General features: G+C 43.4%; 1 protein-coding gene across 1 annotated transcript in view; it reads right to left on the bottom strand.

Annotated features, from left to right (window-relative positions):
* Window positions 1-24,718, bottom strand: part of LOC103051800 (glucagon receptor-like) — a 30,090-nt gene extending 5,372 nt beyond the window's left edge. The window contains exons 1-9 of the mRNA XM_088151003.1: window positions 24,528-24,718; window positions 11,599-11,728; window positions 10,583-10,679; window positions 8,930-9,037; window positions 6,325-6,446; window positions 5,076-5,182; window positions 3,930-4,086; window positions 1,882-2,041; window positions 742-802 (exon numbers count right to left, since the gene is read on the bottom strand). Coding sequence (XP_088007129.1) covers window positions 742-802; window positions 1,882-2,041; window positions 3,930-4,086; window positions 5,076-5,182; window positions 6,325-6,446; window positions 8,930-9,037; window positions 10,583-10,679; window positions 11,599-11,676 — 890 coding nt within the window. The 5' untranslated portion in view covers window positions 11,677-11,728; window positions 24,528-24,718. The remainder of the gene's footprint in view (window positions 1-741; window positions 803-1,881; window positions 2,042-3,929; window positions 4,087-5,075; window positions 5,183-6,324; window positions 6,447-8,929; window positions 9,038-10,582; window positions 10,680-11,598; window positions 11,729-24,527) is intronic.
* Between the last annotated feature and the right edge of the window lie 1,776 nt (window positions 24,719-26,494).

Genomic DNA, 26,494 nt, shown 5'->3' with positions numbered 1-26,494 from the left:
TGATCATCCATAACACAGATAAATGTTCTAATAGATTATTGATAGTTCTTATCAGCTATGAGGATTTAAGAGCATTGGGGTTACCTTATAGTTAGCACTCCAAAATTAGGTCAAAAGGGGCACTATAAGATAATCTTTTTCAAAGAAATTGATTGCCATGATTGGAATTTCTTGACTAGTTTGCCCAGTGACAGGCCTGAATGAATGCAAAAGCCCATTTGCTCACCACCAAGTCCTGTTGGATGCCAGCAGTACAAACCTCTCTCCCTTGCCCCAGTGGGCCTTAGTCAGCAACCTGGGTTTCACAATGCTTGTTCCTCATCCAGAGTCTGGTTTTTGTTGAGCAGAAAATGCATCCAACGTGCTGTGCTGGCTTGGAGTTCTGCAACGTGCAGAAATAAGGTCTGTTTGGCCCAATCTTGGCCCTGCGGTGCTTGCTTCTTCAAGTTGCTCCAGCAGTACATGGCGTCTCCAGTCCCCAGTGTGAGGTTATCCTTAGGATAACCCTAACCTTCCCTCCTCCATCTAGGATACAAATCTTATGAAACCCTTGGACACATTTTCAGGTCTCTTTCTAACAGTTCAGATCTGGGGTGAAAGTACATTTTCCTCCAGCAAGATTGTAGAAGAAGACAGCAAAGGTGTGAGATTGTCTACCTTCATTAGGTCTACCATCCACATGGCCCTCTGCCAAAGAATAGTTGCTTGCAAGAGGTTCCCACCCAGCATCTCCACACTCACTCTGCATTTTCCTTCAGGTATTTGGCAGCTATCCATGGTACCACAAAAGCCACGGGGGTCCCTATAAAAAAAAAAAAGGCCAAATGATCACGGGAATCAATAAGCCAGTTCCCTCCTGTTTTCTTGCTGTAGTTTTTCTTAGATACTGAAAAGATTGCAGCCGAGAAGTATGGCTGAGATTTCATAAGCCACAGAATGTTCCAATTTAAGAGGGAAAATTGCCCAGGGAATGCAAATTTTGTACTCAGAATCAGTTCTGCAGGTTTTAAAATGGCACCGTAAAGTGGTTTGCATTATTTTGACTCGAGGTTTCAAGGAAGGAAGGAGGAGGTTATATTTTGGGAAGAAATGGGGGGAGCTGGGTTGGGGCTCTGGATTCTACCTAGCCCATAACATTCAGGACTTGCTCTGCCCTTCACCTTCACCCCACGCAACCCAGCTGGTCCTTCAAGATGGACCTATGAGGATAGGAGCTTTGGGTGCCATTAGCCAAAAGGCTATGGGTCCAGTGCCCCTACTCAGGCAGGGATGGGATTTTCTTGCAGTAAATATACTTTGAAGTTCTTGTAAATAAATTTATTCTTAAATAAACCATAAATGGTTGGCAAGATGTGGTTAACAGGCAGAGCTGTAGTGGATAGCTGCTGAAATGGGTCTGTTTCTTGCCTATGTATGGAGATTTGGCTGCTCACCTCAGGTTAGGTGTAAAAAATTCTAAGTGTAGAAAGATTTGGCTGATATCTCTCATCTAGGGACAGCTAAGCTTTATTGATTTATTATAAAGATTTCTGTGTTGCTCCATTCCAGGTTGTCTCTGAGCAGCTTGTAACATGGGACCTTATCCACCAGCTGAGATGGAAAGTTACATATATAGCTGAGCTATTAGCTGCAAACAGCTCATTCCTGTACTTGAAGACAAAGGTGAATTTGGTAGGAAATGGGACAGCAAAGAGCTCTATTTGCTTTGCTCAGATGATCTCATCTCCATCTCTCTCCCCAAGGGCATCCTGAACATAATGAGGGCTTCCCCATCTTGCGGTCCTCCAAATAAGTTGTGCATGATGGGGAAGACTGGAATAATTTGAAGCTTGGCCCCAACATTAAAGGAACAAACCATCCTCTTCCCCTGTTTCATCTCACCCCAGCCAAGGTAGAGATACAGCGTGTAGTAATTCTTCTCTGAAAACACGGCTCCAATCAGAAGTTTGTACAGGTAGACAGCCTCCACCAGAAACCAATAGTGATTGGCTAGGATGCAGTACTGCATCATGACCTGAGCCACCCGGCAACCAATTGCAGCCTAAGAGAAGGAAAGCCGAGAAAAGAGTCATCGAAAGAATGGAATAGCTGCTTGCTCCTCCAAAACAAGGACATTTTAGGGACCACCTGATTAGTAGTTGGATAGGAAACCATTAGAATATCCTGGGCTATAGATTTCACTAGGAGGTAGAAAATCATTCTGGAGGAAGACAACAGCCAACTACTTCTGTTTTCTCAAAAATAATACAGATGTGTATGTTGTCAACAGGAGTCAAGCCTTACTTGAGGAAAACATTACCTTTTCAATTCAGTTCAAGGCATGCATTTCACACCTGAAGATTCTACAGACTAAGAAGGATTCACCTCAATCTCAAGCACAGAAAATATATGATGAAAGGAGTTGAGGTGACTAGTTCCCCCACCCATGAAGATAGGAATACCAGTCACATTCCCTGCTGAACATTCATATGGTGTAAAATAGCCAACACAGGATTTCCATCTGAGCAAAGTATGCCCGCTTGCATACAACCCCTTCATATAGTATGCATACGTTATCAAGGATGGAGCCATTTCAACTTGCCACATCTTTCCAATGCATGACAGAATTCAACTGAACCCTCTTCCTCTCCAGTATGTGAGAGGAACCAAAAAGGGGCAAACAGGATTGCAGGTTTGAATGCTCTCACCATGCTCAGGACAGAGTGCATGGTTTTCTCACATGTTAGTTTTCTGCTCACAGAAAATTTGTCAGGTGTATTTTGATGAGAAGCTGAGATTATCCTACAGACAGCTAGTAAACATCATGGACAAGTTTCCTAGATCTCCTAAGCCCTAGGAATTGTAGTTTGCATAACCTGAAGAGTGCCCAAGAAGGTTGTTCTAATCACTACATGAAGATGGACAGGTGCAGACAACAAGGGCAGATCTTGGTCTACCACAAGCAACAGTAGAGATGGTAGAGTGAAAAAGTATCCATCCTGGCTAGAGAGCAGGAGGCTTCCTTGTTTGTTTGTTTGCCCATCCGTCTCTCCATCTGTCCATCCATCCATCCATCCATCCATCCATCTTTGCCTTTCTGAAGATTTGACATCAGAAAACAGCCAGAGGGTTGCGTTGGCTACAGGATTGGCTCACTGTATCTCTGTAAGAACTTTTTAAAACTGGAAAAGGCATTAAAAATGGTCATTTCCACCTCAGACAGGTGGGCTGGCTCTCTTGTTAGACAAAGTAGAGCAACTGTCTCGGGCAGTAGAAGCTGGAGGCAGCAGCAATTATTCCAACTCTCCAGGCAATGTCATTTTAGGAGGTACAGCTACATGTGCCATACAAACACAGCAAGCTGCCTTAGACCAAAGTCCCCTAACTAGGTTCAACTAACCACAGTGGTTCTCCAGGATTTCAGAAAAGAATCTTTCTCACCTCTACCAGAAGATGCTGTGGAACTGAACTGAACCCTTTGGCATTCCCAGCAAGTACTCTGCTCCTGTCCTGAAGGGAAAAGGTTACCCCGTTTCAAGTCTTAAAATAAAAAAAAACTCCTGCCAGTCTAGATGACTTCTGTATGTATGATATGAACTGATCATTGGCTTTCACCCCTGTTAGCAAAATGTGTTGGATTAGCCCTAGTGCAGATCCAGTCCAAACCATTCTCACATCCATCTACTCCATACTTCACACTACACCGTAACATGACTGGTTTTGGCTTAGTTTGTTGGGTAAACCCAGCTTATGTGATTTGTAAACCAGGGCTCGTGTCTCAGCAAGTTCTGCAAGCCCAGCCAATTGTGGTTTATTCAACTAGTCATGGCAAATCATGCTTAATGTGTGAAATCAGGCCCATCCAAGGAGATGTTTGAAATAGACTACAAACATAAGTAGGCCAGGGACCTCCATCTCTCTGTAACTACCCCCAGGCAGACAGTACTTACCTCGTGACTCAATAAGGCTTCCCAATCAGACATCTGGAAGATCTCCCTTCCCCACATCTTCTCCAGCAATGCATCCTTCACGATCACCGAGATAGCCCGTAGTCCAAAGGAGGCAAAAAGATTAGCGTGAATATAATTCCGAGTGCAGCGAAGTCTCCTGAAGGACCAAAGGAACATAATTATTAATAGGCAAAGCTGTCATAATAAATCAGCCAATACAAAATCTTTTGACTGTGAGAACCTTTATTATATGGTGGAACCAACTGGAGGAAGAGTTTCCTCTTACTGGAGACTTTCAAAGAGAATTGAGCAGCCATGTGTTTGGGATGGTCTAGGAGAACTTTATGGTTCTGTGAAAGAGCCCCAACAAGAACACAAAGGATCATCTCTGGAAAGATCCAACATGAGGATGATTCTAGCAGCATCTAAATCATGAGAAGTAACTGTTCCATTTTATTTGGTATTAGCCTCCACCTTGACCACAGTATGCAATCCTAGCGCCATATTTTAAGAAGGATTCAGAGACACTGGAGCAGGTTCAGAGAATGGCAACAGGGATGATTAGAAGGTTAGAAAGTAAATGCTACAAAGAAAGATGGAAAGAGATGGGTATGTTTAGCTTGAGAAAAATGGCTGAATGAAGATATGCTAGATCTTTTTAAGTATTGGAAAAGACATCACAAAGAAGGTCAAGATTTGTTCTTCATTATTTCAGAGTGCAGGAGACTGAATAATGGATTTAAGATACAGAAAGGCACACTCCAGTTTAATTTTAGGATAAATTTCCTGATAGTAAGGGCAATTTGACAATGGAATTGGTTATCCAGAAGTGGGGTTGGACTCAGTGGCTTAACCATTCCCTTCCAAATGAATGATGATATCACTTTCATCATCTTCCTCCTGCTGTATTTTCTCCGAGAGCTCCAAGTGGCTTATGTGAGGATCTTTTAATTTTATCCTACAATAATCTGTGTGGGCTGAAAGAAATGACCCAAAGTCACTCAATAAGTGCCCTATTGAGGGTGAGAGTTGACCCTGGCTCTCCTCGGTCCACGTCCTACACCTTAATCACTATACCGTTATGGCTCTCGGCTTCTCCAGATTTGGAGCCTGCAAGCCCCACCATTCCTCAGCTATCACCTTTACCTGAAGACGGTCAGGATGAGTAGAGCCAAGATCAGTGCCAGCAGTGACAGGGAGTAGCCCACGGTGTAGAGGACTTTGAAACTGACCATGAGGCGGTAAGCTGCTTCCTACACAAGAAAGAAAGATGTCTGTCAAGCAGGCAAAAAGGGGCCTCAGCCACAGGCAGGGCTTGGGGCGGAGGAGAGGATAGAACCGGATGCCTAAGAGCCTGGGGTGTGGAAGAGTAAAAGGATAATTTTTGGATAGATCAAATCAACTTATTGTTTTCACCATGAAGTATAACAAACCAGACCACTCACTGTAGGGAAAACATTCATGTTGTATACAAGTCTTTACCAATTTAAAGTTGAAACTCAACCTAAAATCAAGCCCCATCCATTTTTCATCAGTTATACATTATGCTACCTATCTAGACCAGACTGATTCCTCCCTCCCTCCCTCCCTTCTTTACTTACAGCTAGATTACTTCCTTCCTTCCTTCCTTCCTTCCTTCCTTCCTTCCTCCCTCCCTCCCTCCCTCCCTCCCCTCCCCTCCCCTCCCCTCCCCTTCCCTTCCTTCCTCAGCAGGAATATAAAAGTGATTTGGCACTGCCTTCTTTGGGGATGTTTTTGGTCTGACTAATCTCTAGCCCTGGTATTCCCCTGAAGTCTCCCCTGCTGGAGATTATCCAGGCCTAACGGGAAGCCAGCAAAAATAATCTTGATGCAAATCAGACCATCCTATAGAGCAAGATATAAAAACTGTATGCAAGCCATGCTCGAAAGAAAAGAAAGCCATCTTTGAGAAAAATGTATTTTAATAATTTAGTTTAAGGGTATTTTTTTAAAAAAATGATTGTACAGCATGGAAACTTACTTGGAATATGAATTCAAGTAGAACTAAATGCTAAAAATCTGCATCCTGTCTTCCTTGTGCTTTCTGCACTCATGGACAAAACAATGTAAAAATGAACTTTTTACTGAAGAGGAGAACACAGGTTGCCCTTTAAGTTCAGAAATACTAGAACACAAGAAAGCTGATCATTTAACCATCCCAAAAGTTCACAGGAAATCCAGCAAAACCCAGAACAGAATAGTAACATTAAGGTAGGGATTCCCACCTTAGGTCAGCCAAGATTGGACTACGATTCCCACCATTCCCACAGGTCAAGCAGGTCGATGGGATTGTATTCTATGGATATCTGGGGAGCCACGCTTGGAAATCACCATCGTGGCATGCCGCTCAGTTCTAACTGGCTTCCTTTCTCACCTCTTTGGTGGTGGCTTCTGTCTCCTCGACACATTGGGCATGGTCCCACCAGAAAGCCGTCCCGTTCAGCAGCACCCAATTCCCATCAAGCCCACATCTGCGGCTCACAAACCCATGTTTAACTGCAAGCACAAACAGCCAGAGTAAGCAAATGCCCTGCATCGTTCTGCTTTCTTTTCACCTCTTGCCATATGGCCAGGAGAGGGGGAGTCAAAGACAGAGACAGAATTCCTAGGGAAGCCATTTTTCATAGGGCCTCTCTAGGACTTCATCTCACAGTTCCATTCAGCAAGCCAATTACATGACATGGCTGATGGGGAGAGTGGGGTTGTCTGGATCAGCTGGCTGGGTTAGGGTGTCTATGCAATCTGCAATCCAACAACCCATTTAAATGTGTTCTGTAAACAGAGTCTTTGTGTCATTAAAAGGGAGATTTGCATCAATCATCATCTTCCCATATGTGGCACTCACTTAAGAAGCCAGAGTGGAAACCCATGCAAAGAGGGAGAGATTGCACATGGGAGCACACACCTCATGTGACCAGAATTCTCAGCAATGTCCATGCTGGTTAAGAAGTCTTGGGCAGTGAAGTCCCCACATCTGAAGGGCACCTCAGGTTGGAGGAAGGCTGCTCTAAGGAGTCCCACCAAGTGGGTCAAACATCTCAAGAACATTAGAACCCTAGGAGGCTCAGCCTTCTCCACAGAGACAGGAATAAGAATTTTTTTTTTATTTTTGAGCACCAACAAAGGACGTAATTAGAGGCTTTAAGAGATCCAAGCTGCTCCACTTTGTGGCCTGGTTGACAGATTACCCTGCTCACGTAAGAGTTTTCACACAAGAGCCTGGCATAGAGGCTCTGTTCTATCAATCTACAATAAACTGCTTTTCCTCTTATGGCCACGAGATGGAGCAGCTACCAAATAATGCCCTACTGAGTAGCACAGATAAGGTGGACAAATACCCATAATTCTCACATGTCTGGAGGATTATGGGACTGATATCCAGAACATTTTATTTTTATTATTTAGTTAGTTCAATTTGGATGCTGCCCAACTTCAGCCGACTCTACTGAAAGATGCCAGGTGAAGCAGAAGTGGGTTAGGATGTTTTGGTAGACCATTCTTTGTTGAAGGTTAGTAGTTAAAACAACAACAACAACACAATAACATCATCTTTTCCTTAAATCAGGATGTTGAAATTTGGAGTAACCAGAAGCAGCTTTGCGAATGGAACAGCTCAGTTCTGAGGTTCAGCATCTATCTCTTGTAGGTAGATATGAGGATTCTTGTAAAAAACAAAGTAGAGGAAACAAGTCTGCCCAAGTAAATTCATTCTCCAGGAAGGGTTTATCCCAGCAGGTTTAAGCGCAATTTCCTTTCTTGAGATCATTATTGTAACGTTATGCAGAATGGATCTTTTAGTGCTAAAGAACCTCATATGGCCCCAACACACAGTGAAGGCACCCACATTATCTGTCCCAATGCTAGAATGTCTCTCTCTGTAATACGGGGCTGTGTTTATTCAAACCTGATGCTCGTATGCACTTCTGCACCACCTGTCAGGGCAGTTATTTGCAGGAATGGACAAAATATGGGCAGGGATTATATAAGCTGAATTAGTCACTGCAGAGAAGAGAAGGAAAAATAGCCCTCGCCACTTCCAAAGCAATTTTCTGCCCAGAAGTGTATGGACCCACCATTTCAGTACCAAGGACAGCACTCATGACCTGACCTTCTACCCATCCAGTCCATGCAAGTCAAGAGTGGGGATCTATTTACTTATTTATTTATTGAAAGGGGGGGGGGGCAAAAAGTGCTTTAACAAAAAAGTGAAATACCAAAAAAAAAAGTTAATATGTCATTATAACAGTAAACAATTACAATTCTATATATACATATCTAATGCCAATATTATTCTAGTACGTATATATTTCTAATACATTTATATGATTATCGTGTTTTTTTTAAAAAAGAGACCTACTGTATTTTGTATAAATGAGTCCCATATTTCATTATATTTGTCCATACAAAGTCTATGTCTGTAGGTAATCCACTCCTAAGTGGCAAGTACAATCAGGTCTTTGATCCATTGAATAAACGGGGCCATGCATTTTATCTTTCCAATGCTGCAGTATCAGTCTTTTGGCCCTAGTAAGGGCACAGAGGATTCATTTATGTTGTCCAGTTGTCAAGTTCCATGTACTGGGTATATAGTTCAAAATAATACTATCCTCCGAAAGAGTGGGGAGCTCGTATAATCCAGGAGTTGCTGAACTAAAACTCCCAGAATCCCACGTCATTGCTCATTCTGATCAGGGTTGCTGCAAACTGTAGCTCAGCAAAATCCCCACTCTTGATTTTTGGGTTGGATTTTCATGGAGCAAAACAACCCAGAACAGCTATAGAAAAGCTAGATTGGACAAACATTTTATTATACAGAAGTTTCAGACGAGTAGAGAAGTTCTTCCACACTAATCTCCCCTTTTTTGTTCTTTGGTGAACAAAAAAGTGGAGATTAAACAAAGTAACTTCAGTGTATCTAGGAAGCAATCTCCTTGGGATGTTTTGTTGATCCCTTTCCGAGCCCAAAGACCCAGCCTTACCTTTCTCATACCAGGGTAGATAGAAAGGGCAAGATACGTTGACGATAGCTCCTGGGCTCCCATCTGGCCAGCATGCATACATATCAAATGTCCGGTTGCAAAAGAGCCCTGCAAGGCACAGAAGCAAGACTGGTTGGGTAGGATGACCTTGATTTAAGCTGGGCATAGGAACAGAGTATCCATGGGTATCTAAATGCTCGCTGTCAATAGCATTGGTACCCATGAAGCTCTCTGCTTTTATTGATTTTGGGGGGGGGTCCCTTTAAGTCAGTGTTGACTCCTGGCAACTGCCTGGACCAGTCCCTGCAGTTTTCTTGGCAAGATTTCGGAAGTGGTTTGCCATTGCCTCCTTCCTAGGGCTGAGAGAGGGTGACTGGCCCAAGGTCACCCAGTTGGCTTCATGCCTAAGGTGGGACTAGAACTTCCAGTCTCCCAGTTTCTAGCCTGGTGCCTTAACCACAACACCACACTGGCTCTTAGTCATTTGTAAGACTTCTTAAATTAAAACAATTAAATGGGAAGCAAAACACCAGCCTTCAGCCTCATCTTTATCTTCAGCGAATGCCTCCAATATCACACAGGCCCTAGCAGCATCCTTGAGAAATAAGAGACGAGGAAGGGGTTGCTTTGCAGGACTTTGTCTGGATAGGTAGGGCACTTCCAGAAAAAGAGACAAAGGCAAACTTGAGATATTCCAGGAGCCTGAACAAGTGATGGGGAGGAACCTGACAAGTAAATGGGCTCTTTGTGAGTAACTGGGAACCATCGTTCAGCATATCTGGAGGCATGCCAAGCCAGGGAAGGCTGTTTAACAGCAACAGGTTGATTTGCAGAAGTCAGAAGATGAAACTTCTGCAGCTTGGAGGAAATCCTTTTCTCAGCTCCTCCTCTCTATTTAAATATGAATGCCTGTCCCATTATTCCCAGACTTGGTTGATCACTGAGATCATCATGGGAGGTTGTGGGACAGGGAAGGTCTTGGGCAGGTCTTCTAGGTGGGGGCATTGGAATGCTTTCTCTTCCTCCACTGTTGTATCTTCAAAGCACTTCTTGAAGACTTATCTCTTTATCAAGGCTTCTCTTCTGCAAATGTTGGGCAAACAGCTTTTTTTCTTTTCCTTTTCCATCACCTTTTAATACATCTGATTTTATATATTTTTTCCCCCTTACATTTAATGTGGTCTGCTTTCAGGTGCATTTCCATAGTAAGTAGCATAAACAGTCCTTTAAATCAATGAACGAACAAATAGGGAACCATCATCAGAGATACAGTAGTGAAGAAGACAAGTGGAAGTAGTGATGTGGCTTGTAATCTTGGGTTAACTGCAAACAAGTGACAGCTTGGGCACATCGGAATCACACATTTTGATGCTGGAAATCCAGATGGGAAGAAGCAACAATGGCCCTTCTGTTCATGGTTGGGAGTTTTCCTGGTATCTGTTTGGTTGCCATGAGAAACTGAATGTAGGAAAAGACAACTTGGGCCATTATTAAGCTTACTTTGAAGAAAGTCTGATGGTCATTTTCACAGCATAGCCACTAAGTTTGCTTCCTGCTATGCTCACAACACAAAAAGCACATAAGAAAAACATTTTGCCCCCAAGATACCATTGTTCCTATGATTCACAGTTCACCAAAGATACAAATTCTTACCTGAAGGGTAAGGATCATTTGCCAACTTCTTCAAACATTCATCTTTATATCTCAACCACTGGTCAAATGTCTTCTCTAGAATTTTTGCACTGCAGCTCTGCATAAAATTACACCTATGTTAGACTTGTCAGGAGCACGCTATTAAGAGCATACTATCACTAGCTGGATTTCAACCATTCTGTTTCCCTGGTGCTATCTAAGTCCACGTGGTTCTGCTATTCTGGAACATCATTGTAAGGGCTAGAAACTTGCTTCTTTGCTCTAAAGGAATTGAAAGGGAGACTTGTGGGAAACGATAATATACATATAACATTATATGATGTTATTTTTCTGCTAGCAGAATGAGGACAGGCATCCAAAATCTATTCAACAGCTGGCTTCCTCTTGGTGGTGGTGGGGAAAGGTCATGTCACATAATACGCTGTGTTCATTTTATTCATGTCCACTGCATGCCTCCATCCTAGTTTCTGTACTGATAGATAAGACGGTCTTTCTTGGACAAGGGGAAGAAGGTGCCCACTCAACACCCAGATCTGACCATGTTTGAATGGAGACCAACTTTTTTCTTCTTTTGGGGGCAAGGAGCAAAATCCCCAGCAGGGATTTAGAATCAAGGAGAAAGATCTCAGCTTGCTTCTAGAATGGTTTCTATTTGCTGTCCTCCCTCCTGCCTGTCTCTTTTTGTTTTAATCCATTAACTGAAATCCCAGCCATGATGAAGTCTAGAAACTTGCTGTTTTCATTAAATATATACTTTTGAGAATCTCCGTTTTCTTTAATGAAAAACCATTCAGTTGGAAAACCCATCCAAGAATCTCTCTCTAGCCCACCAGGTACATTTTCTGCCTAATACACATCATTCAGTTCCACTTCTCCCCAGCTGAATTCTACCTCCTTTCACAACATATGGAGTAAGAGTTCTGTCAGTTGTGGGCAGGAAGTCCTGGTGTCTGAGTCCAGGATAATTTCCAAGGAACAAAGCAAACTCTTGCGATTTGCTGATCTGGCCGTCTTACCTCCATGAAGACAGAGCTCATCAAGAGGAAGCCAATCCCTTTTGCTATATGATGGGAGAAAAACACATCCTTCATCATGAGCCACAGCCTTGGCACATGAATCACTCACCCAGCTATGCTCCTGAGCTCTCTAAAAAAAATAGAAGGAAAAAAAAAGGTTGTGTTGGCTTTAAAAAGTCTCAGAGCTGACCCAATAGATCAGTGTTTCTCAACCTTGGCAACTTTAAGATGTGTAGACTTCAACTCCCAGAATTCTCCAGCCAGCATGCTGGCTGGAGAATTCTGGGAGTTGAAGTCTACACATCTTAAAGTGGCTGAGGTTGAGAAACACTGCACTAGACCCTCAGACTTTTGGCTGGCCTGAATCTCCAAACCCGCCTTACCCAACCTATTGCTTACCCAATGAGTTGAAAGCATGGTGTCTAGATTCTCTAGCCAATGTGGATGTTGGGAATTTTGGGATTTGGTCCCAGGACATCTGGAGGGCAACAGAGTGGGGAAGAGTGCTATAAATAAATAGCTGAGATGGATTTTAATTGATCTGGATTGATTCAAAAGACATAGCAGTGCTATACAGTATGTTCTTTCCTGCAGAAATGTGCTGGCTAATTCAGATTCCTTTGGAAGCTAAATAGGATCAGGCCTGGTTAGTACTTAGATGGGAGACTCCATGGAAATTCCAGGGCCGTAAATTAGACTGGGAAGTAAGAAATCAAAGCAAAATAAGCAAAAGCCAAGAAGAAGGTAATGGCAAACCAATATTATTGTCAAGTAATCTACAAGTCTGTGTAATCACCAGGAACCTTGATTGAACTCAAAGGAATGTGGTGTGCCTTGATGCTCAGCATAACTGCATTGGAAAAGCAAATCCAATGTAGAATTTAACTCTTTTTGAAAACCAGTCTTGGATTACAGTTTTATACACGGGAGCATGTCCAACAGCTCTAATGTTTATATTTTAACTTGATGTATAACTTCCAGTATTGATCTAATCTATTGTTTATTGTCTATAGTTTTTATAGCAACTTGTACTGTTAAGCAAGCATTTTCAGTTTAAGCTTCAACAGGCAGATTTGGGTTTTGTTTGGAAAATAGATATGAAATATCTTATTATAAATTTCCAATAATACACTGGAATATATTCGTTCATGATATTTCAGATTTGTTGTGTGTCCACCTGTATTTCACTACCTTATTCTTATACCTTTCACAGGATTTGTATAATCTCTTTCTTATATTCTGGTGAAAGATAGATGATAGGTAAGTAGATAGGTAGATAGATAGTGTGGATGGATGGATGGATAGGATGGGTGGGTGGGTGGGTGGGTAGGTAGGTAGGTAAGTGGGGGGAAAGAGAGAGAGAGAGAGAGAGAGAGATTAGTAGTATGGCACATAACCATAAAAAGAGAAGCACAGCTACATTTGAAAAGTATTATCTGGAATAAAAACAAAAAGCTGAATCATAGCTTCAGTGAGAACAAAATTTGGCCACAACCATTTTCAGATAAAGTTTTAAACTCAGATGTAGAAGAACTGTGTTTTAAATCAGCAAGGATGTTGGGTCCTGTCATTATTTGCCGAAGTTGAAAAATGAAAGACTATGGTCTCAGAGTAGCGCAGGAGGAGGACAGAATGAAATTATATTTATTTGTCATTGTGGTTCCAACAAAGGGGCAGAAACACAACAATGATGCCCTAGCAACCCAAGACAGCCCTTTTCCTAATGGCAATTTTTGACGAGTATTACGATATGCCCCAAATACCATTCTCAGTACCTAGTAAGGATGAAAGTTGCCCAGCTGGGTTTTTTCTGGATGTGGGAGGGAGCGGTTTCAGTATTTGGTATTTCACTGGGTCTCACTCCTGCTCCCCAATCTGCAAAGAATTGACACAAGTCCAGGCTGGGCAAACAAAACGAACAAAGATATAGAAATAATCTCCTTCAAATCTAGCCTGACTGATAGTGTCTTCATGAACATATCTGTGTAATTTCCTGAGCAACAGGGAAAAACCAATTTACTTTGGCCACATTCTGGGATTTTTTTCCACATCCTGGGATTTCTTGGTAAACTCTCGCTTTAATTTTTCATCCTTTGCTTTGGGTGAGTAATACACACGGTTCCCCCCTTCCTTGCCCCTTGCTTCGTTTTCTCCAGTCCTGGCCAAAGAGCTTTCAACCCATCTCTGCCCTTCTGATGCATCACTACAGGCTTCTGGTACGTTCCCTTGATCCATCAGACGGTCTGACCGATCCTTCCTAACACCAAAGGTCAACATTCTTTTTTCTTCATTTCTTAAAAAGGCACATCGCTTTGTATCCATTAATGCCATCTAGAAGAAACAGACTGCTTCCTCTCAGGATGCAGGATTTCAAGGAGATGAAAGGATCAGACCCAAACACCTCTTGCTGTTGCTTTGCTGTGTGCAAAATCCCGCCTTGATGCAAGTCTGACTCCAGCATCCAACATGGCTGGGATCCCCTGCTGGAATCTCTTCAAGTATGGAAAGTATCATCCCAGAGAGATGTTTGATTGGAGAACATTACTGCAGTGACAGCGTAACACTGATCTGTCAGACATCAGAATTTCACATTCAAGGAAATACCCAAAATGACATTTCATATGCTTGCTCAGTACGATTCCAATGAGTTTTTTTCTAATCTGTTCAATCGTGTCTGATTCTTGGAGGCTGCCTGGACAAGTCCCTGCAGTTTTCTTGGCAAGGTTTTTCAGAAGGCGCTTGCCATTGCCTCCTTCCTTCCCAGGGCTGAGAGAAAGTGACTGGCCCAAGGTCACCCAACTGGCTTTGTGTCTAAGGTGGGACTAGAACTCAGGGTCTCCCGGTTTCTAGCCTGGTGCCTTAACCTCTACAACAGTGCTTCTCATCTTGGCAACTTGAAGATGTGTGGACTTCAATTCCCAGAATTCCCTGGCTGGGGAATTCTGGGAATTAAAGTCCACACATCTTCAAGTTGCCAAGGTTGAGAAACCCTACCTTACACTAAACTGGTCCCCAATAATAATAATAATAAAGTCCCTGCAGTTTTCTTGGCAAGGTTTTTCAGAAGGGGGTTGCCATTGCCTCCTTCCCAGGGCTGAGAGTGACTGACTGGCCCAAAGTCACCCAGCTGGCTTTCTGCCTAGGCGGGATTAGAAGGTTTCTAGTTATCCATCCATCTGAGAAAAAAACAAAACAAAACAGAAACCACACCAGTGCTGTAAAGCATGCTAACATTTCCCAAGAAATGATGGTTCCATAACTGGGTTTTCTCTTTGTCTCCAATACTTGCTCCATGCTTAATCACACTGGTCTTGCAACCACACCTACAGTATATTTAAGCTACTGCACAGTCTTATGATAGATTTGTTTCGAAGACAAAAAAGAGGGGAGGAGAAAAAATTGCCAGAAGTTGAATTTAGTCTCCAACATTAACTTTATTTCTTTTTCCATCTGTTTGCAAATTCTTGACAAGCTGAGTGTCTCCTTCTATTCCTTGAAACTGAACAAGGAAGGCAGCCCTGGGAATTATTTTCTTCCCCAATTCAGCTGGGTTTTCAGTCGACAAAGTGGGGGGAAAATGAACTAAATGTGATGGATTAAATTAGTTGTTCCTTCACTCAAGCACTAGGGGTAATTTTACAGAACTGGCAGGATCTCCAAAAGATGGAAATTGCGAGTCTCTGTCCCTTGGCATCGGACAACAACAAAGATGCCATTGTTATCAAAGGCCACACATGTCTGGCTTGCTACTTAACTATTGAAGGAGTAAAACAACTACCTGAACCAAGATCAAGGCCCCTGATCTCAAGAAGGCCTCCCTAATAGCTTGTTAGGTGTCTGCAGATGCTGGCTCACGAGTCATCTTAATTACTTGTATTTTGAAATGGGAACTAGGAAGTAACTTAACCACAAAAGCTGACTAGCACCGACTTCTACTTTATTAACTGAGTATGCTCACTATAAGCAGAAAATCTAACCCACGTTACCGAAAATAAGATGACTGGCATTTGGCATCATTACCGGTCATCATTTATGACACGACTGTATAAAAGTTGTTTGTACTCTCCTTAGAAGTGGGAAGAACCTTGGGGTCTGTCCCCGTGCTGCTCAAATAATCTTGGCTCAAGCAGACTGTGCGGTTTCCCCTTGTAAATTAAGTCGTGGGAATTTTCCCCTTCACTGCCCCATGGCTCTTATTGGCTGCTCATTAAAGGAATTGGACCGATAGAGGTGAATATGTGTAGCTCAGTTGAACTGTGGAGTCCTTGGGGTTCTCTAAGCTTGGTTGTTTCCTCGCAAACGTTTCATTACCTGGCTAGGGAACAACTTCAGTGCTAAAATGGGATGGGGTTTGCTCTCTATTTATGTGCTGTGGCCTGCCTTGCCAGTGCTGGTGAGGATGGGGGTTTTGTTTTGCTCCTCTGGTAGTTCTTTGATTAGCATATGTTTGCTGCTTGATTGTGTGCCTGGTGGTAACCTTGGCTTATCTGGGTGATGATTGCTGGAGATTGAATGCTGGTGAGGCGATCTGGTCTTTTGTCTCTTTTGAATAGTATGTAGATGCTGTTTATCTCTGTGTGTCTGTTAATTGCTGCCTTGTCTGAATACCAGGCTTCCAAGAATTCTCTTGCATATTTGGATTTAGCTTGGTCTAAAATGCTGACAGTTTCCCAGTTAAAACTATGGTTGAGTCTGTTCAGAATAGGAACCCAGCACCCTGTTTGAGAAACCTATTGCAGACTGGGTGACTTTTGACTTTTCTCTCCCTCTGATCCAGTTTTAAAGGCATTTATAATATGAAGACCATGAACTAGAATGCCAAAAAGTGTCCTATTAAGGAAGGGGATGAAATACAACATAGAGTAAGCCAGATAATCAAATCTGGTTTTGCACAAAATTGGTTGTGACAACAAACAGGGCTAGGCACTTTAGAACGAAGCTCACTGAGTGCACACACAATAGGTTAAGGACAGTTTAAGTGAATAAATCTTATTTTCCAGGTCTACCCCTGGTCTTAACCACAAAAGCTGACTAGCACCGACTTCTACTTTATTAACTGAGTATGCTCACTATAAGCAGAAAATCTAACCCACGTTACCGAAAATAATGTGAAGCCATAAACTTGATCATATGAGCTGGGTTTGCACAAGCTAAAAGAGTCCCATAATATTATTCACCAATTATTCATCATTGGTGGTTCAGTGGGTCATGGGAACACAGTCACTGAGAAAAGCAATGGATAGATTATCATGCAACTTTCATTATTCAGCTCCCCCAAACAGGAATATCTGTGTCACATTGTCACAGTGTGACGGGGTTTGTTTTTGGACTGGAGGTGTATTACATAGCAAAGGTGGGAATGGACACACAACCACACAACCACAGAGGTTTTTTATGCTTTTTTTAAAACTATGTACAGATACTTACAGAAGGTATTTACAACAGGGTTAAATAGCATGGTGCTGACGCTGGGTTACTTCCCACAGCTCCCTACCAGTAACTTTCCCCCTCTACTTCTCCTGCTTGCTCCCCATTTTTCTCCATCTCCCTCCTCCCTTTCTGGGCTTGATAAGAGAAAGGAAGAGGAAGGAAAGGAAAGGAAAGGAAAGGAAAGGAAAGGAAAGGAAAGGAAAGGAAAGGAAAGGAAAGGAAAGGAAAGGAAAGGAATTTTTTTTACTGTAAATCACCCAGACTCACCTCACAGTGAGATGGGCAGTGACAAATTTGAAAAATAAATAAATAAATAAATAAATAAATAAATAAATTGCTTGACTTTTTTTCCAGCTCAGCCGAAACACTGTCCGCTTCTGCGTTGGGGGAAGCACAGGGTCTTCTGCCCAGTTCCCCCCTCTCCCCCCGCCAAACCAGGGCTGCTCTGCTGGCAGTCTTCCCCCTCTGTCCTCTCCAGGATCTTGGGTGAAGCCTGCAACCAGCCAGATCTCTTCTTGCCCTCCGGGATCTTGGGTGCAGCTTGTCCCTCTGGGTCTTCGCCTCCCAACTTCCAGGAAAACCACCCCTGGACCATCCTTCTTCTCTCCCTGGACAGGAACCAACATTTGCCCTGCACCCTTCACCCTCCAGCTGTTCTCCACATTCTGGCTTCTCCATCCACTCTAGTGCAAATTTTTTCTCTCCTCTCTTCTCTTTCTCTCCAATTTTTAGTCAGATGGGCAGCATGTCCTGACTAAAGCAGGAACTGAGGAGGTGGGTGTCCCCCCAGGTCTCTCGTCCCCGACACCTATATATCTCACTGAACCCATGGGGCTGCTGACTCAAAATCTCCCCACAGCAGCGCTGGCCAGCACCCAGGTTAGCTCATCAGCCCTTGTGACAACACAACTGCCCTTCACAGCCAGGTTTGAACTGCCTTTTTCTCCTTTTTCTTCCCTCCACGTCTGGCTCACACCAGCACAACAGCAGCCAGGCCAGGCCAAAAAATCCATATGCCACGCACATCATCCACTCGTTTTGAATTGTGTTTATAGCCAATGATCAATGACAGTTTCCATCACCTTTTGAAAGATATTGTAGGAGGAATGCCATGTTTTGTCCTGGTGGCAAAAAATCAGAAGGCGTCTGGGAGCATCTTTTCCCACTAACACATGTTAGTAAAAGGCATCAGCTTTGGTGAGTTGCAGCTCCCTTCATCAGATGCATAGAGCGACTGGACTGATGTAGGATTTAAATTGGGGGGAGGGGGTAGGAAGTGTGGGGGGGAAGAGAGGGTGGTCCTGTTACATCTGTTACATGTGAAGCAGATTACAAGCACCATATCAATGAACAGTTGTAATGTGTTAAAAACCCTTGTGTTTGTTGAGACCCACTAGTCTCTCAACTCAACTCTTTCATTCTCGAGATGCCTTGTAATAAAATGTGTTCGTAGGAAAAGGTGCTGCCAGATTCCTCCTGACTTTTAACAGTCAAAAACGGTCTGCTTCTCCTGTATCCCATTTTCTTCTAAACTCAGGGTTTGCTAACCATCATTGCCACCTGGAACCATGGACACCTAGTCCCCCCTCTGTTGGATTACTACTTCAGTCTTAGTGAAGTATTAGCTGGTAGTCCATAAAGAGTGATGTCCCAATACATGTATCTTGAAGATACCCAGAGATTATTGGTTTTACCGCAACAGGCTATGAGGCTACCCTTTCAGATAGTGTAGAGCAGAGGTTCCTGGCATTTTGTTGTCAGGATTTTCTCATGGGAAAGAAGTTCATCCCATTATCTGTACAACAATATTATGGCTATATGAGTCATGTGACAAAGTTGTTATTGTTAGTGTAACTTGTGACTGTGTGTTGTGCACGTATACTGCTAATTACTGCCACCTATTGGTGTGTGTATGCTAGTTACCCAGTGGGTGGGCATGGAGTGCCAATATAACTGGAGCATTGTATGCCCGGCTTTGTCAGTTACAGTTGTAGTTGCAGCCACTATGTAGGTATGTAGATTTATGGATTATGTAGTTGTAACTAATAACCAAGTAGTGTACCTCTTCTCTGAGAGTTTTTGGCTAGAGACTTTGTTTTTGTGGATAAGTCTTGGATGCTGAATATATGAGAAGAAGTGTTTTTTTCCTATATTTTGTATGCAATTTGTATTTTATGAAGTTTTGCATTTTTATCAATAAACAACTAGATAGTATATATTTTCTGGCTGAGTTTCTTTGGAGAACAAGATATGGACATTGCAGTTTGCAAACCTATCATGCTGGTGTGTGTTTTTTCTCTGGGCAAAGGGTTTCTGGGAGCACTGCTGTACTCTGTTCAACATTTGTAGCCGGTGGGCACATTTCAAATTTTGAAAGCATGTTGATGCATTGTCACGAAATGGCAGCCAGGGCCAATCGGAAAATATCTGCTTATGAAAAGGCAAAATGGTAGGATTACTCGTCAATAATCCCCCTAACCTACATAAGATTCTCAACTACCTCTATTTACCTTTCTGTTTGGATGGGGGGCAGGGCGAGGGGGGCAAAGTCCTAAACAATGTGCTAGCGTGCAGCCACTTCCATCTCATTTTGTAAGAATGCCAATGAGATTCAAAGGTGTTCTTGTAAATCATGAAGATGTCAGGGGTTGGTTCATTGCTTTCTAGCATATTTACTTCCATGGAGGGGTGGATGGGTGGATGGGTGGGTGGGTGTCAGATAGATAGATAACCTAGGATGGATGGATGGATGGATGGATGGATGGATGGATGGATGGATAGATAGAGAACCTAAGATGGATAAATGGATGGATGGATGGATAATCTATGTATTTATCTATACATCCTAAGTAAGCTAGAATGGATGGATGGATGCATGGATGGATGCATGGATGGATGCATGGATGGATGGATAGATAGAGAACCTAAGATGGATAAATGGATGGATGGATGGATAATCTATGTATTTATCTATACATCCTAAGTAAGCTAGAATGGATGGATGGATGCATGGATGGATGCATGGATGGATGCATGGATGGATGGATAGATAGAGAACCTAAGATGGATAAATGGATGGATGGATGGATAATCTATGTATTTATCTATACATCCTAAGTAAGCTAGAATGGATGGATGGATGGATGGATGGATGGATGGATGGATGGATGGATAACCTAGGATGGATGGATGGATGGATGGATGGATAGATAACCTAGGATGGGTGGGTGGGCAGGTGGGTGAATGGATGGATGGATGGATGGATGGATAGATAGATAGATAGATAGATAGATAGATAGATAGATAGATAACCTAGGATGGATGGATGGATGGATGGAAGTGAGAGAGAGAGAACCTAGGATGGACAGATGGATGGATAGATAGGTAGCTAGATAGACAGACAGACAGATACCCTTTTAAAAAATAACATCAACTAGGGTGAGGAGCCTGGCACGATATCAAGAGAACTGCCAGTGTTTATCTTCCCCATACCCCCAGCTCAGCTTCCTTGTTAGCCAAAGTCACCCCTGGCCTGCCAACAAACAGCAATCTGAGAATAAACCAAAAGCGGCATCCAAACAAAGTACCTCTGTTCCAAATTCCTGGAAACAGTTCTAACACAGTGGCATTTTATGAAAAGGTGGTCCAGCACTGATTTGCATGTTGTAAGCCACCAATAAAGCTGCAAGCATCTATTATGGCTTTCTGCTGAAATAAAAGGAATTATTCTTTCTACCTCAACAGAGTCAAGAGGATCAGAAGTAGAGGAAATTCAACCGCTGGTAGATGCAGAAATGATCTTTTCAAAGGAGCGGTGGAGAGGTATGGAGTGCTCACATATCAGAGGGGTCTTTGGAGAGGGAGAGGCAGGAGAGCATCACACTCCATGCCCCGGGGTCAGACTGCACGTGAGACATTTCCTCAAAAGCTTCTGTTCAAATAACAGTGAAAAGATCTGTGGGTTTTAGGAGCAAATGCAGCCAGGCTAAACATAGAGGAGAAAAAAAATCTTATCAAATCTTATCCTTTATCACACCAATAGAGGGTTTATATTTAAGATACCCCAAGAATCCTTGGCCTAGTTCACACATTGCACAAAGGGATGCATTGTCTGACCATGGTTTATTGAATAAACTACAATGCATGGGTTCAGTCAGCCTGCTAAACCAAAATAAGCCAAGACAGATGATAATTCTGGGTCATCTATGCTTAGTGGCAATACTGCATCCCTGCATGATTAATTAATTAATAATAATAGTAATTAATTACACATTATTAATATTTGCAGATTGTCCTCAACAGCCATTTGGTCTGGGTTGACATCAATATTGGTATGACAACATTCCTACATCATGGTAAGCCATAAACAAGCCACTGTGGTTTGGAGACCATAATTCATGGCTTAGACTATTGTACAAACTCTGCCAGTTATGGTTCTTCAAATAAACCATATGCATATTTATGCAAAACTACGGCTTAAGTATAATATGGAATCCAGGCCACTTTCTCTCCGGCTGCATTCTTACAATGCACTAAGTCATAGTTTGCTTAAGAAAGTCTGACTAAATCATTGTTGGCTGGTTCAAACAGCTGTAAACTATGACTCACACAACACACTAAGCTATTAATAAGCAGCTTTTATTCTGACTTTGTTGTATGAGCCAATTGTGGTTACTTATTAAACCATGGCTATAAAAATCATGGCTTAAGCATGATGCATGATCTGGTCTTTCTACCTATGTTCACACAAAGCATTAAATAATGATTTGTTGAATCAAGGTTTGTAGAATAAACCCTTGTTAGTGGAATTTCCACAACTCACGGCTATAAACCATTATTTACAACCTATACAGGTTGGGTTTGTATGACCCACTAGGCTAGTAAAGAACAGCTTGTATTTTGACTTAGTATGTGGGGCAAATCTAGCTTTCCACACGTTCAGCTCCTTCACAGGGTAGTGAGGATAAAATGGGGGAAAGGAAAGGTGAAATTTTGTACCTCCAAGAAATCCATCTTTGGCTTCTCAGTTGCCAAAGAATCGCAAATCACAATGCCAGGAAAGTCAGGATGGACAAGAGGCTGTCAAAAACACAGCCTAGCCCCAGCCTTGGTCCCAACTTGTTCTGTGTTGATGGGAGTTTAGCATGAATAGGGTGTGGGTCTGTATGAATGAGCTTCTGCAGAGAAGGGTTCTCATCTCATCTCAAACACACAGCTGGGTTCTCTGCTTAGCAAAGACTCATCCAGGAGAAAGCTATCAAGGTGCACACTCTGGATTTCTGGTCTTTGTGACCAGAGAGGCTCCATCAGAGGGATCTGTGTTCACCTATGAAGTTTCCTGAGTAACGTTGGACAAGTCAGAAGCCTACCAGTTCACTTAACCCACTAAGCTGTAACATGGATTTTTTAAGTTTGATTTAACAAGTTATGGAAACCCACTTAGTTGTAAACCATGATTTATGGTCTATTCTGTTGAATGAATGCAGCCAACCACAACTTTTACATTAACCACGGCTAAACAAAAGATGGCCTAGTAAGTTGTGTGAATACAGCCATGGTCACTTCCTTCCAAGCCAACACATGTTCAGATTTACAGATCATACTTTTACTTTTATGCAAATGCATTTGGAAAGTCTTGGAGATGCACTGCAGGACAGATGGTATATAAATATTGTAAATATATTGGTACATCGCTCCACCATTCAAAATCTTCCAAGGCTGAACCCTTTTCCCCTGGCTCAAATGAAGTCACTTGACTCTGACAACTTCTGCATGTGGATGTGAAATACAACTTCTACTCTTCCACCAGCAAGAACACAACCAATGTGCTAAAGCACTGAAATACTGGATGAAGTCATGACCCTGCAGGAACCAGGTCTTTTGATTTCTGTGTGGGAAGTTTCCTCTGAAATGGAACCTCAGGCCAAACTCAGGAAGAGAAGGGTCATCCAGCTCCTCTTTGAAGAAGCCAAAAGAACTGCACGTATCTCTGACATGGAAGCCCCTCTAAGCATGTCAATGCTCTGCAAACTATGCAGAGAAAGCAGGGCAAAGCTGCAAGGAAGACTCCCTTGAGAGGAACTGGTTTACTCAGACCTTGCTCACAAATAGTCTGTTTGGTCACCAAAGGCTGGTGGACCCAAGCAGAACTCATACTGATGTAAAGCTGTTCAGTGCTGAAGTTCCACTTTCTGAAAGTCTTAGCTTTGCGTCTCATAATCCCATTGTTCAAACCTCTGAACTGACTCATGGACTCTGCTTGGGGAACTTCCTTTCCCTACTAGCTTGGACTTCTTCTCCTGACCCTTAGCCAACCTTTGGATTTGGTTGGATCAGGTGGTGAAGCTCCGGTGCTCCCTTGTTTCCTCAAAGCAGGACAAGTTACATGAATCCAGTGAAGACCTGGATCTGATTTCTGAAGTATGCTGGGCTCCCTCTCCCTGGCCCAACATGCCCCCACTTGATCTGACAGATGACACCAAAACCCTGTGAGCGCTGGCAGATGGACTCTTTCCTTCAACTCCTTCAAGGCACTTTGCCCCATAATGTTACATGGGATTTGCCCATCACAGAAGATAATGCACATCATTCTTCCCCAGTCCCTTCAGATCCCTTGCGCTATGATTCCCATCACGTCTCAGCTAGCTCTCTGCGTGTTTTGTACTGAAAATGAAACAATCACGGGGTGAGTTGCAACTGGACTCAAACTAGTTTCTTTGAGGAAGGACTGAATTTTAAGGATAAACCCAGATGGGCATTTAGACAGACCCTTCTCTTGTTCAGAGATACCAATGAAGCTACATTTTAAATCCAGGCAGAAATTCTACCACCCTCATTTTATCATCCCCAAGACCCAGGAGCCCCACAGACCCTTAAGGACAGTGACATTTTCTTCCTCCTTTCACTCTGGAAAGTAGAATTTCGCGCAAGGACCCTTATGTTTGGGACAGGACTGAGGATTTCAAAAGAGGCATAAGATAAAAGTGCTCTGGACGTGCCCCAGCCAGCTTCACTTTAGCCACAGAAAATCCAGGAGTGCCCAACATCAGTGCAGACTCTACCATCTGGATGACATTAGGAGATGTTCTTTCTCATGCCAAACCACAGATCTGGCCAAGAAGAAGCCCATTCTCCAACCCCAGTTGGAGGGGTCCAACTGCATTACTCGCCGCTGAGAGAGAGAGAGAGAGAGGGAGAGAGAGACCCTTTGCACGCTCTCGGATACACTCCTGTACCCTTGCCGAGAGACCTCATCATTTCTTAAGCCCCCTCCTCATGCAAAAGCTTCCGGAGCTGAATCCCGCTTAGTCCAGACTTAAATTAAGCCTCAGCGGCTCTTCTCCTGGCGACGCGCGTGTATATGCCAAACTCGTGCGGTCGGGGTACATACAGACACACGACGCGCGTTTTCGAGGTAGTTTGCCATGTCCCGCGCGGGAGGAGGTCTCTCTCACCCCACCAAGCTTTCCCGGCCTCGGAGGCGTCTCCTTGCCCCTTACCTCCTTGGCGGCTCCTCTACAAAGCCTGCTTTCCGCCTCCGGGCAGTTGGAAGGCTCGCTCTGGCCCCGCAGCCGCGCGCTGGGGAACGCGGGGCACGGCACGGCACGGCACGGCACGGCACGGCAGCAGCAGCAGCAGCAGCAGCAGCAGCCGCCGCCGAAGATCGCCCGGGCGCAATGCCGTTGCAGGAGGCGAGGAAGTCCGCGCCTCTGCAGAAGACCGAGTCCAAGAGAAGCTCGGCGCGCCCTCGCCCGCCCAGCCGCCGCCCCTCCCTGATCCACGTGGCGTCCTGTTTGGGGGCGGCATTTTAAAAAAATCTGGCGGGGAGTGGGTGGAAAACGCCCCTCTCCCCCCGCGCGGCAAGTTTCTCCTTCTGGAAGCGGCGCGCCTGTTTCTCCGCTTCTCTTTAAAAAGTTGGGAAGCCCAGCCAGCCACGCGTCGGGCTCGCACAGGCCAACCACCAGTGGCTCGGTTCACACAACGCGCTAAGCCTCCGGAGTCCCCAGAGTTACAGAGCCAACAGGAAGGCTGAGGAGTGGGATGCATGATGCAAATACCAGTGAAAGCAGCTTCTAACTCCCGGGCTTTGTTTCCGACGTGCTAAGTTAAGTTCACAAGCACCTATTGTGTTCCCCCCCCCCCAATCAGATTGTGGTTTACATGTGGGAACACTGTCATAAAGTGGTTGGTTTGATTCTAGCTTCTATGATTATCTCCACACCCAGTAGGGTCTCTAATGAGCCCACACCGCTCCATTAAATAATGGAAAACAACTGATTGCCCTTGAATAGCAATTAATAGTTTCATTTATTATTTTACTTCCAGCCACAGAAGGTCTGGGAGGCATAAGGGAGATTTTGGCTTTAGATGCTGAACCTTCAGGACCAGGTCTGAATTTGGAATTAGTCAGTTTATAGTTTAGCGGGCCATAAGAATATAGACCAGTGTTTCTCAACCTTGGCATCTTTAAGACCTGTGGACTTCAACTCCCAGAATTCCCCAGCCAGCCATGCTGGCTGGGGAATTCTGGGAGTTGAAGTCCACAGGTCTTAAAGATGCCAAGGTTGAGAAACACTGATATAGACTATGACTGTTGCAAACTATGTAATAAGTTGCAATGCCACACATTTTAAGTCACCCTGCATGTGTTGGTTTGGCTACACAACCTTCAGACTTCAATAGCAGCTCATTTTTCCAGACTTCTGCTGCTCTCTTTTTAATTTTAAACTAGTGTTTCTCAGTTGCAGCAACATTAAAAAGTGTGGACTTCAAGTCCAAGAATTCTTAGACATGAAGTCCACACATCTTAAGTTGCTGAGACTGAGAAACGCTGTTTTGAACCATGGTTATCTTTCAGTTAGATTTGGACTAGACAGACCTTGGAAGAGAAGAAGCCTTCAGAAACAGATTGTCTGTTGTAAAGTTGGACACAACCACTCTTCCCAAAGCATATTGGTACTGTATCCTGTTATCGTTGCATTTACCAGCAGATTAACTGAGGGGACTCAGTTCAAACAGATCAACGAACAATCCAGGTCCAAGAGTTTTATTTAAAATGCATACATGCAAAAAAGGACAATAACAGATGCCTGATTTGTGTTTAGACACTTTGTAGTTGTTTGTGACTATTCCAAAAATGAAGATTTGTAAGAACCAGATAATGATTGAAACATCACAGCTTTGGACTCCTTTTTCTTGGATTCAGAAGGACCAAGCTATCCTCCATTTCTGAAGAAAGTTTGAATCACCAGCATGTCAGTTTCAGAAGATCACGGGTGGTGTCTCCACTTCTATTCACAGCACTTTGAGTGTCAAGCCTGGGGCAGGGACCAAAAACATTTTCATTTATTTCCTAGCACTTCTGGATCCAGCCAACCGCTGTTCTACTTTAACACCCTGTTTCCCATAGCAGCCAGATAATTCTTGCATCTTGCTAGCGTGGAATTGGCTTGCTTGCCATTTATGT

Source organism: Python bivittatus, unplaced genomic scaffold (assembly GCF_059951505.1).
Source record: "Python bivittatus isolate LINGU-HERP-01145 unplaced genomic scaffold, Pbiv_v1 ctg000640_np1212, whole genome shotgun sequence".
Classification (NCBI taxonomy): domain Eukaryota; kingdom Metazoa; phylum Chordata; class Lepidosauria; order Squamata; family Pythonidae; genus Python; species Python bivittatus.
The sequence above is the reverse complement of the archived record's forward strand: the minus strand, read 5'-3'. Positions and strand labels throughout refer to the sequence as shown.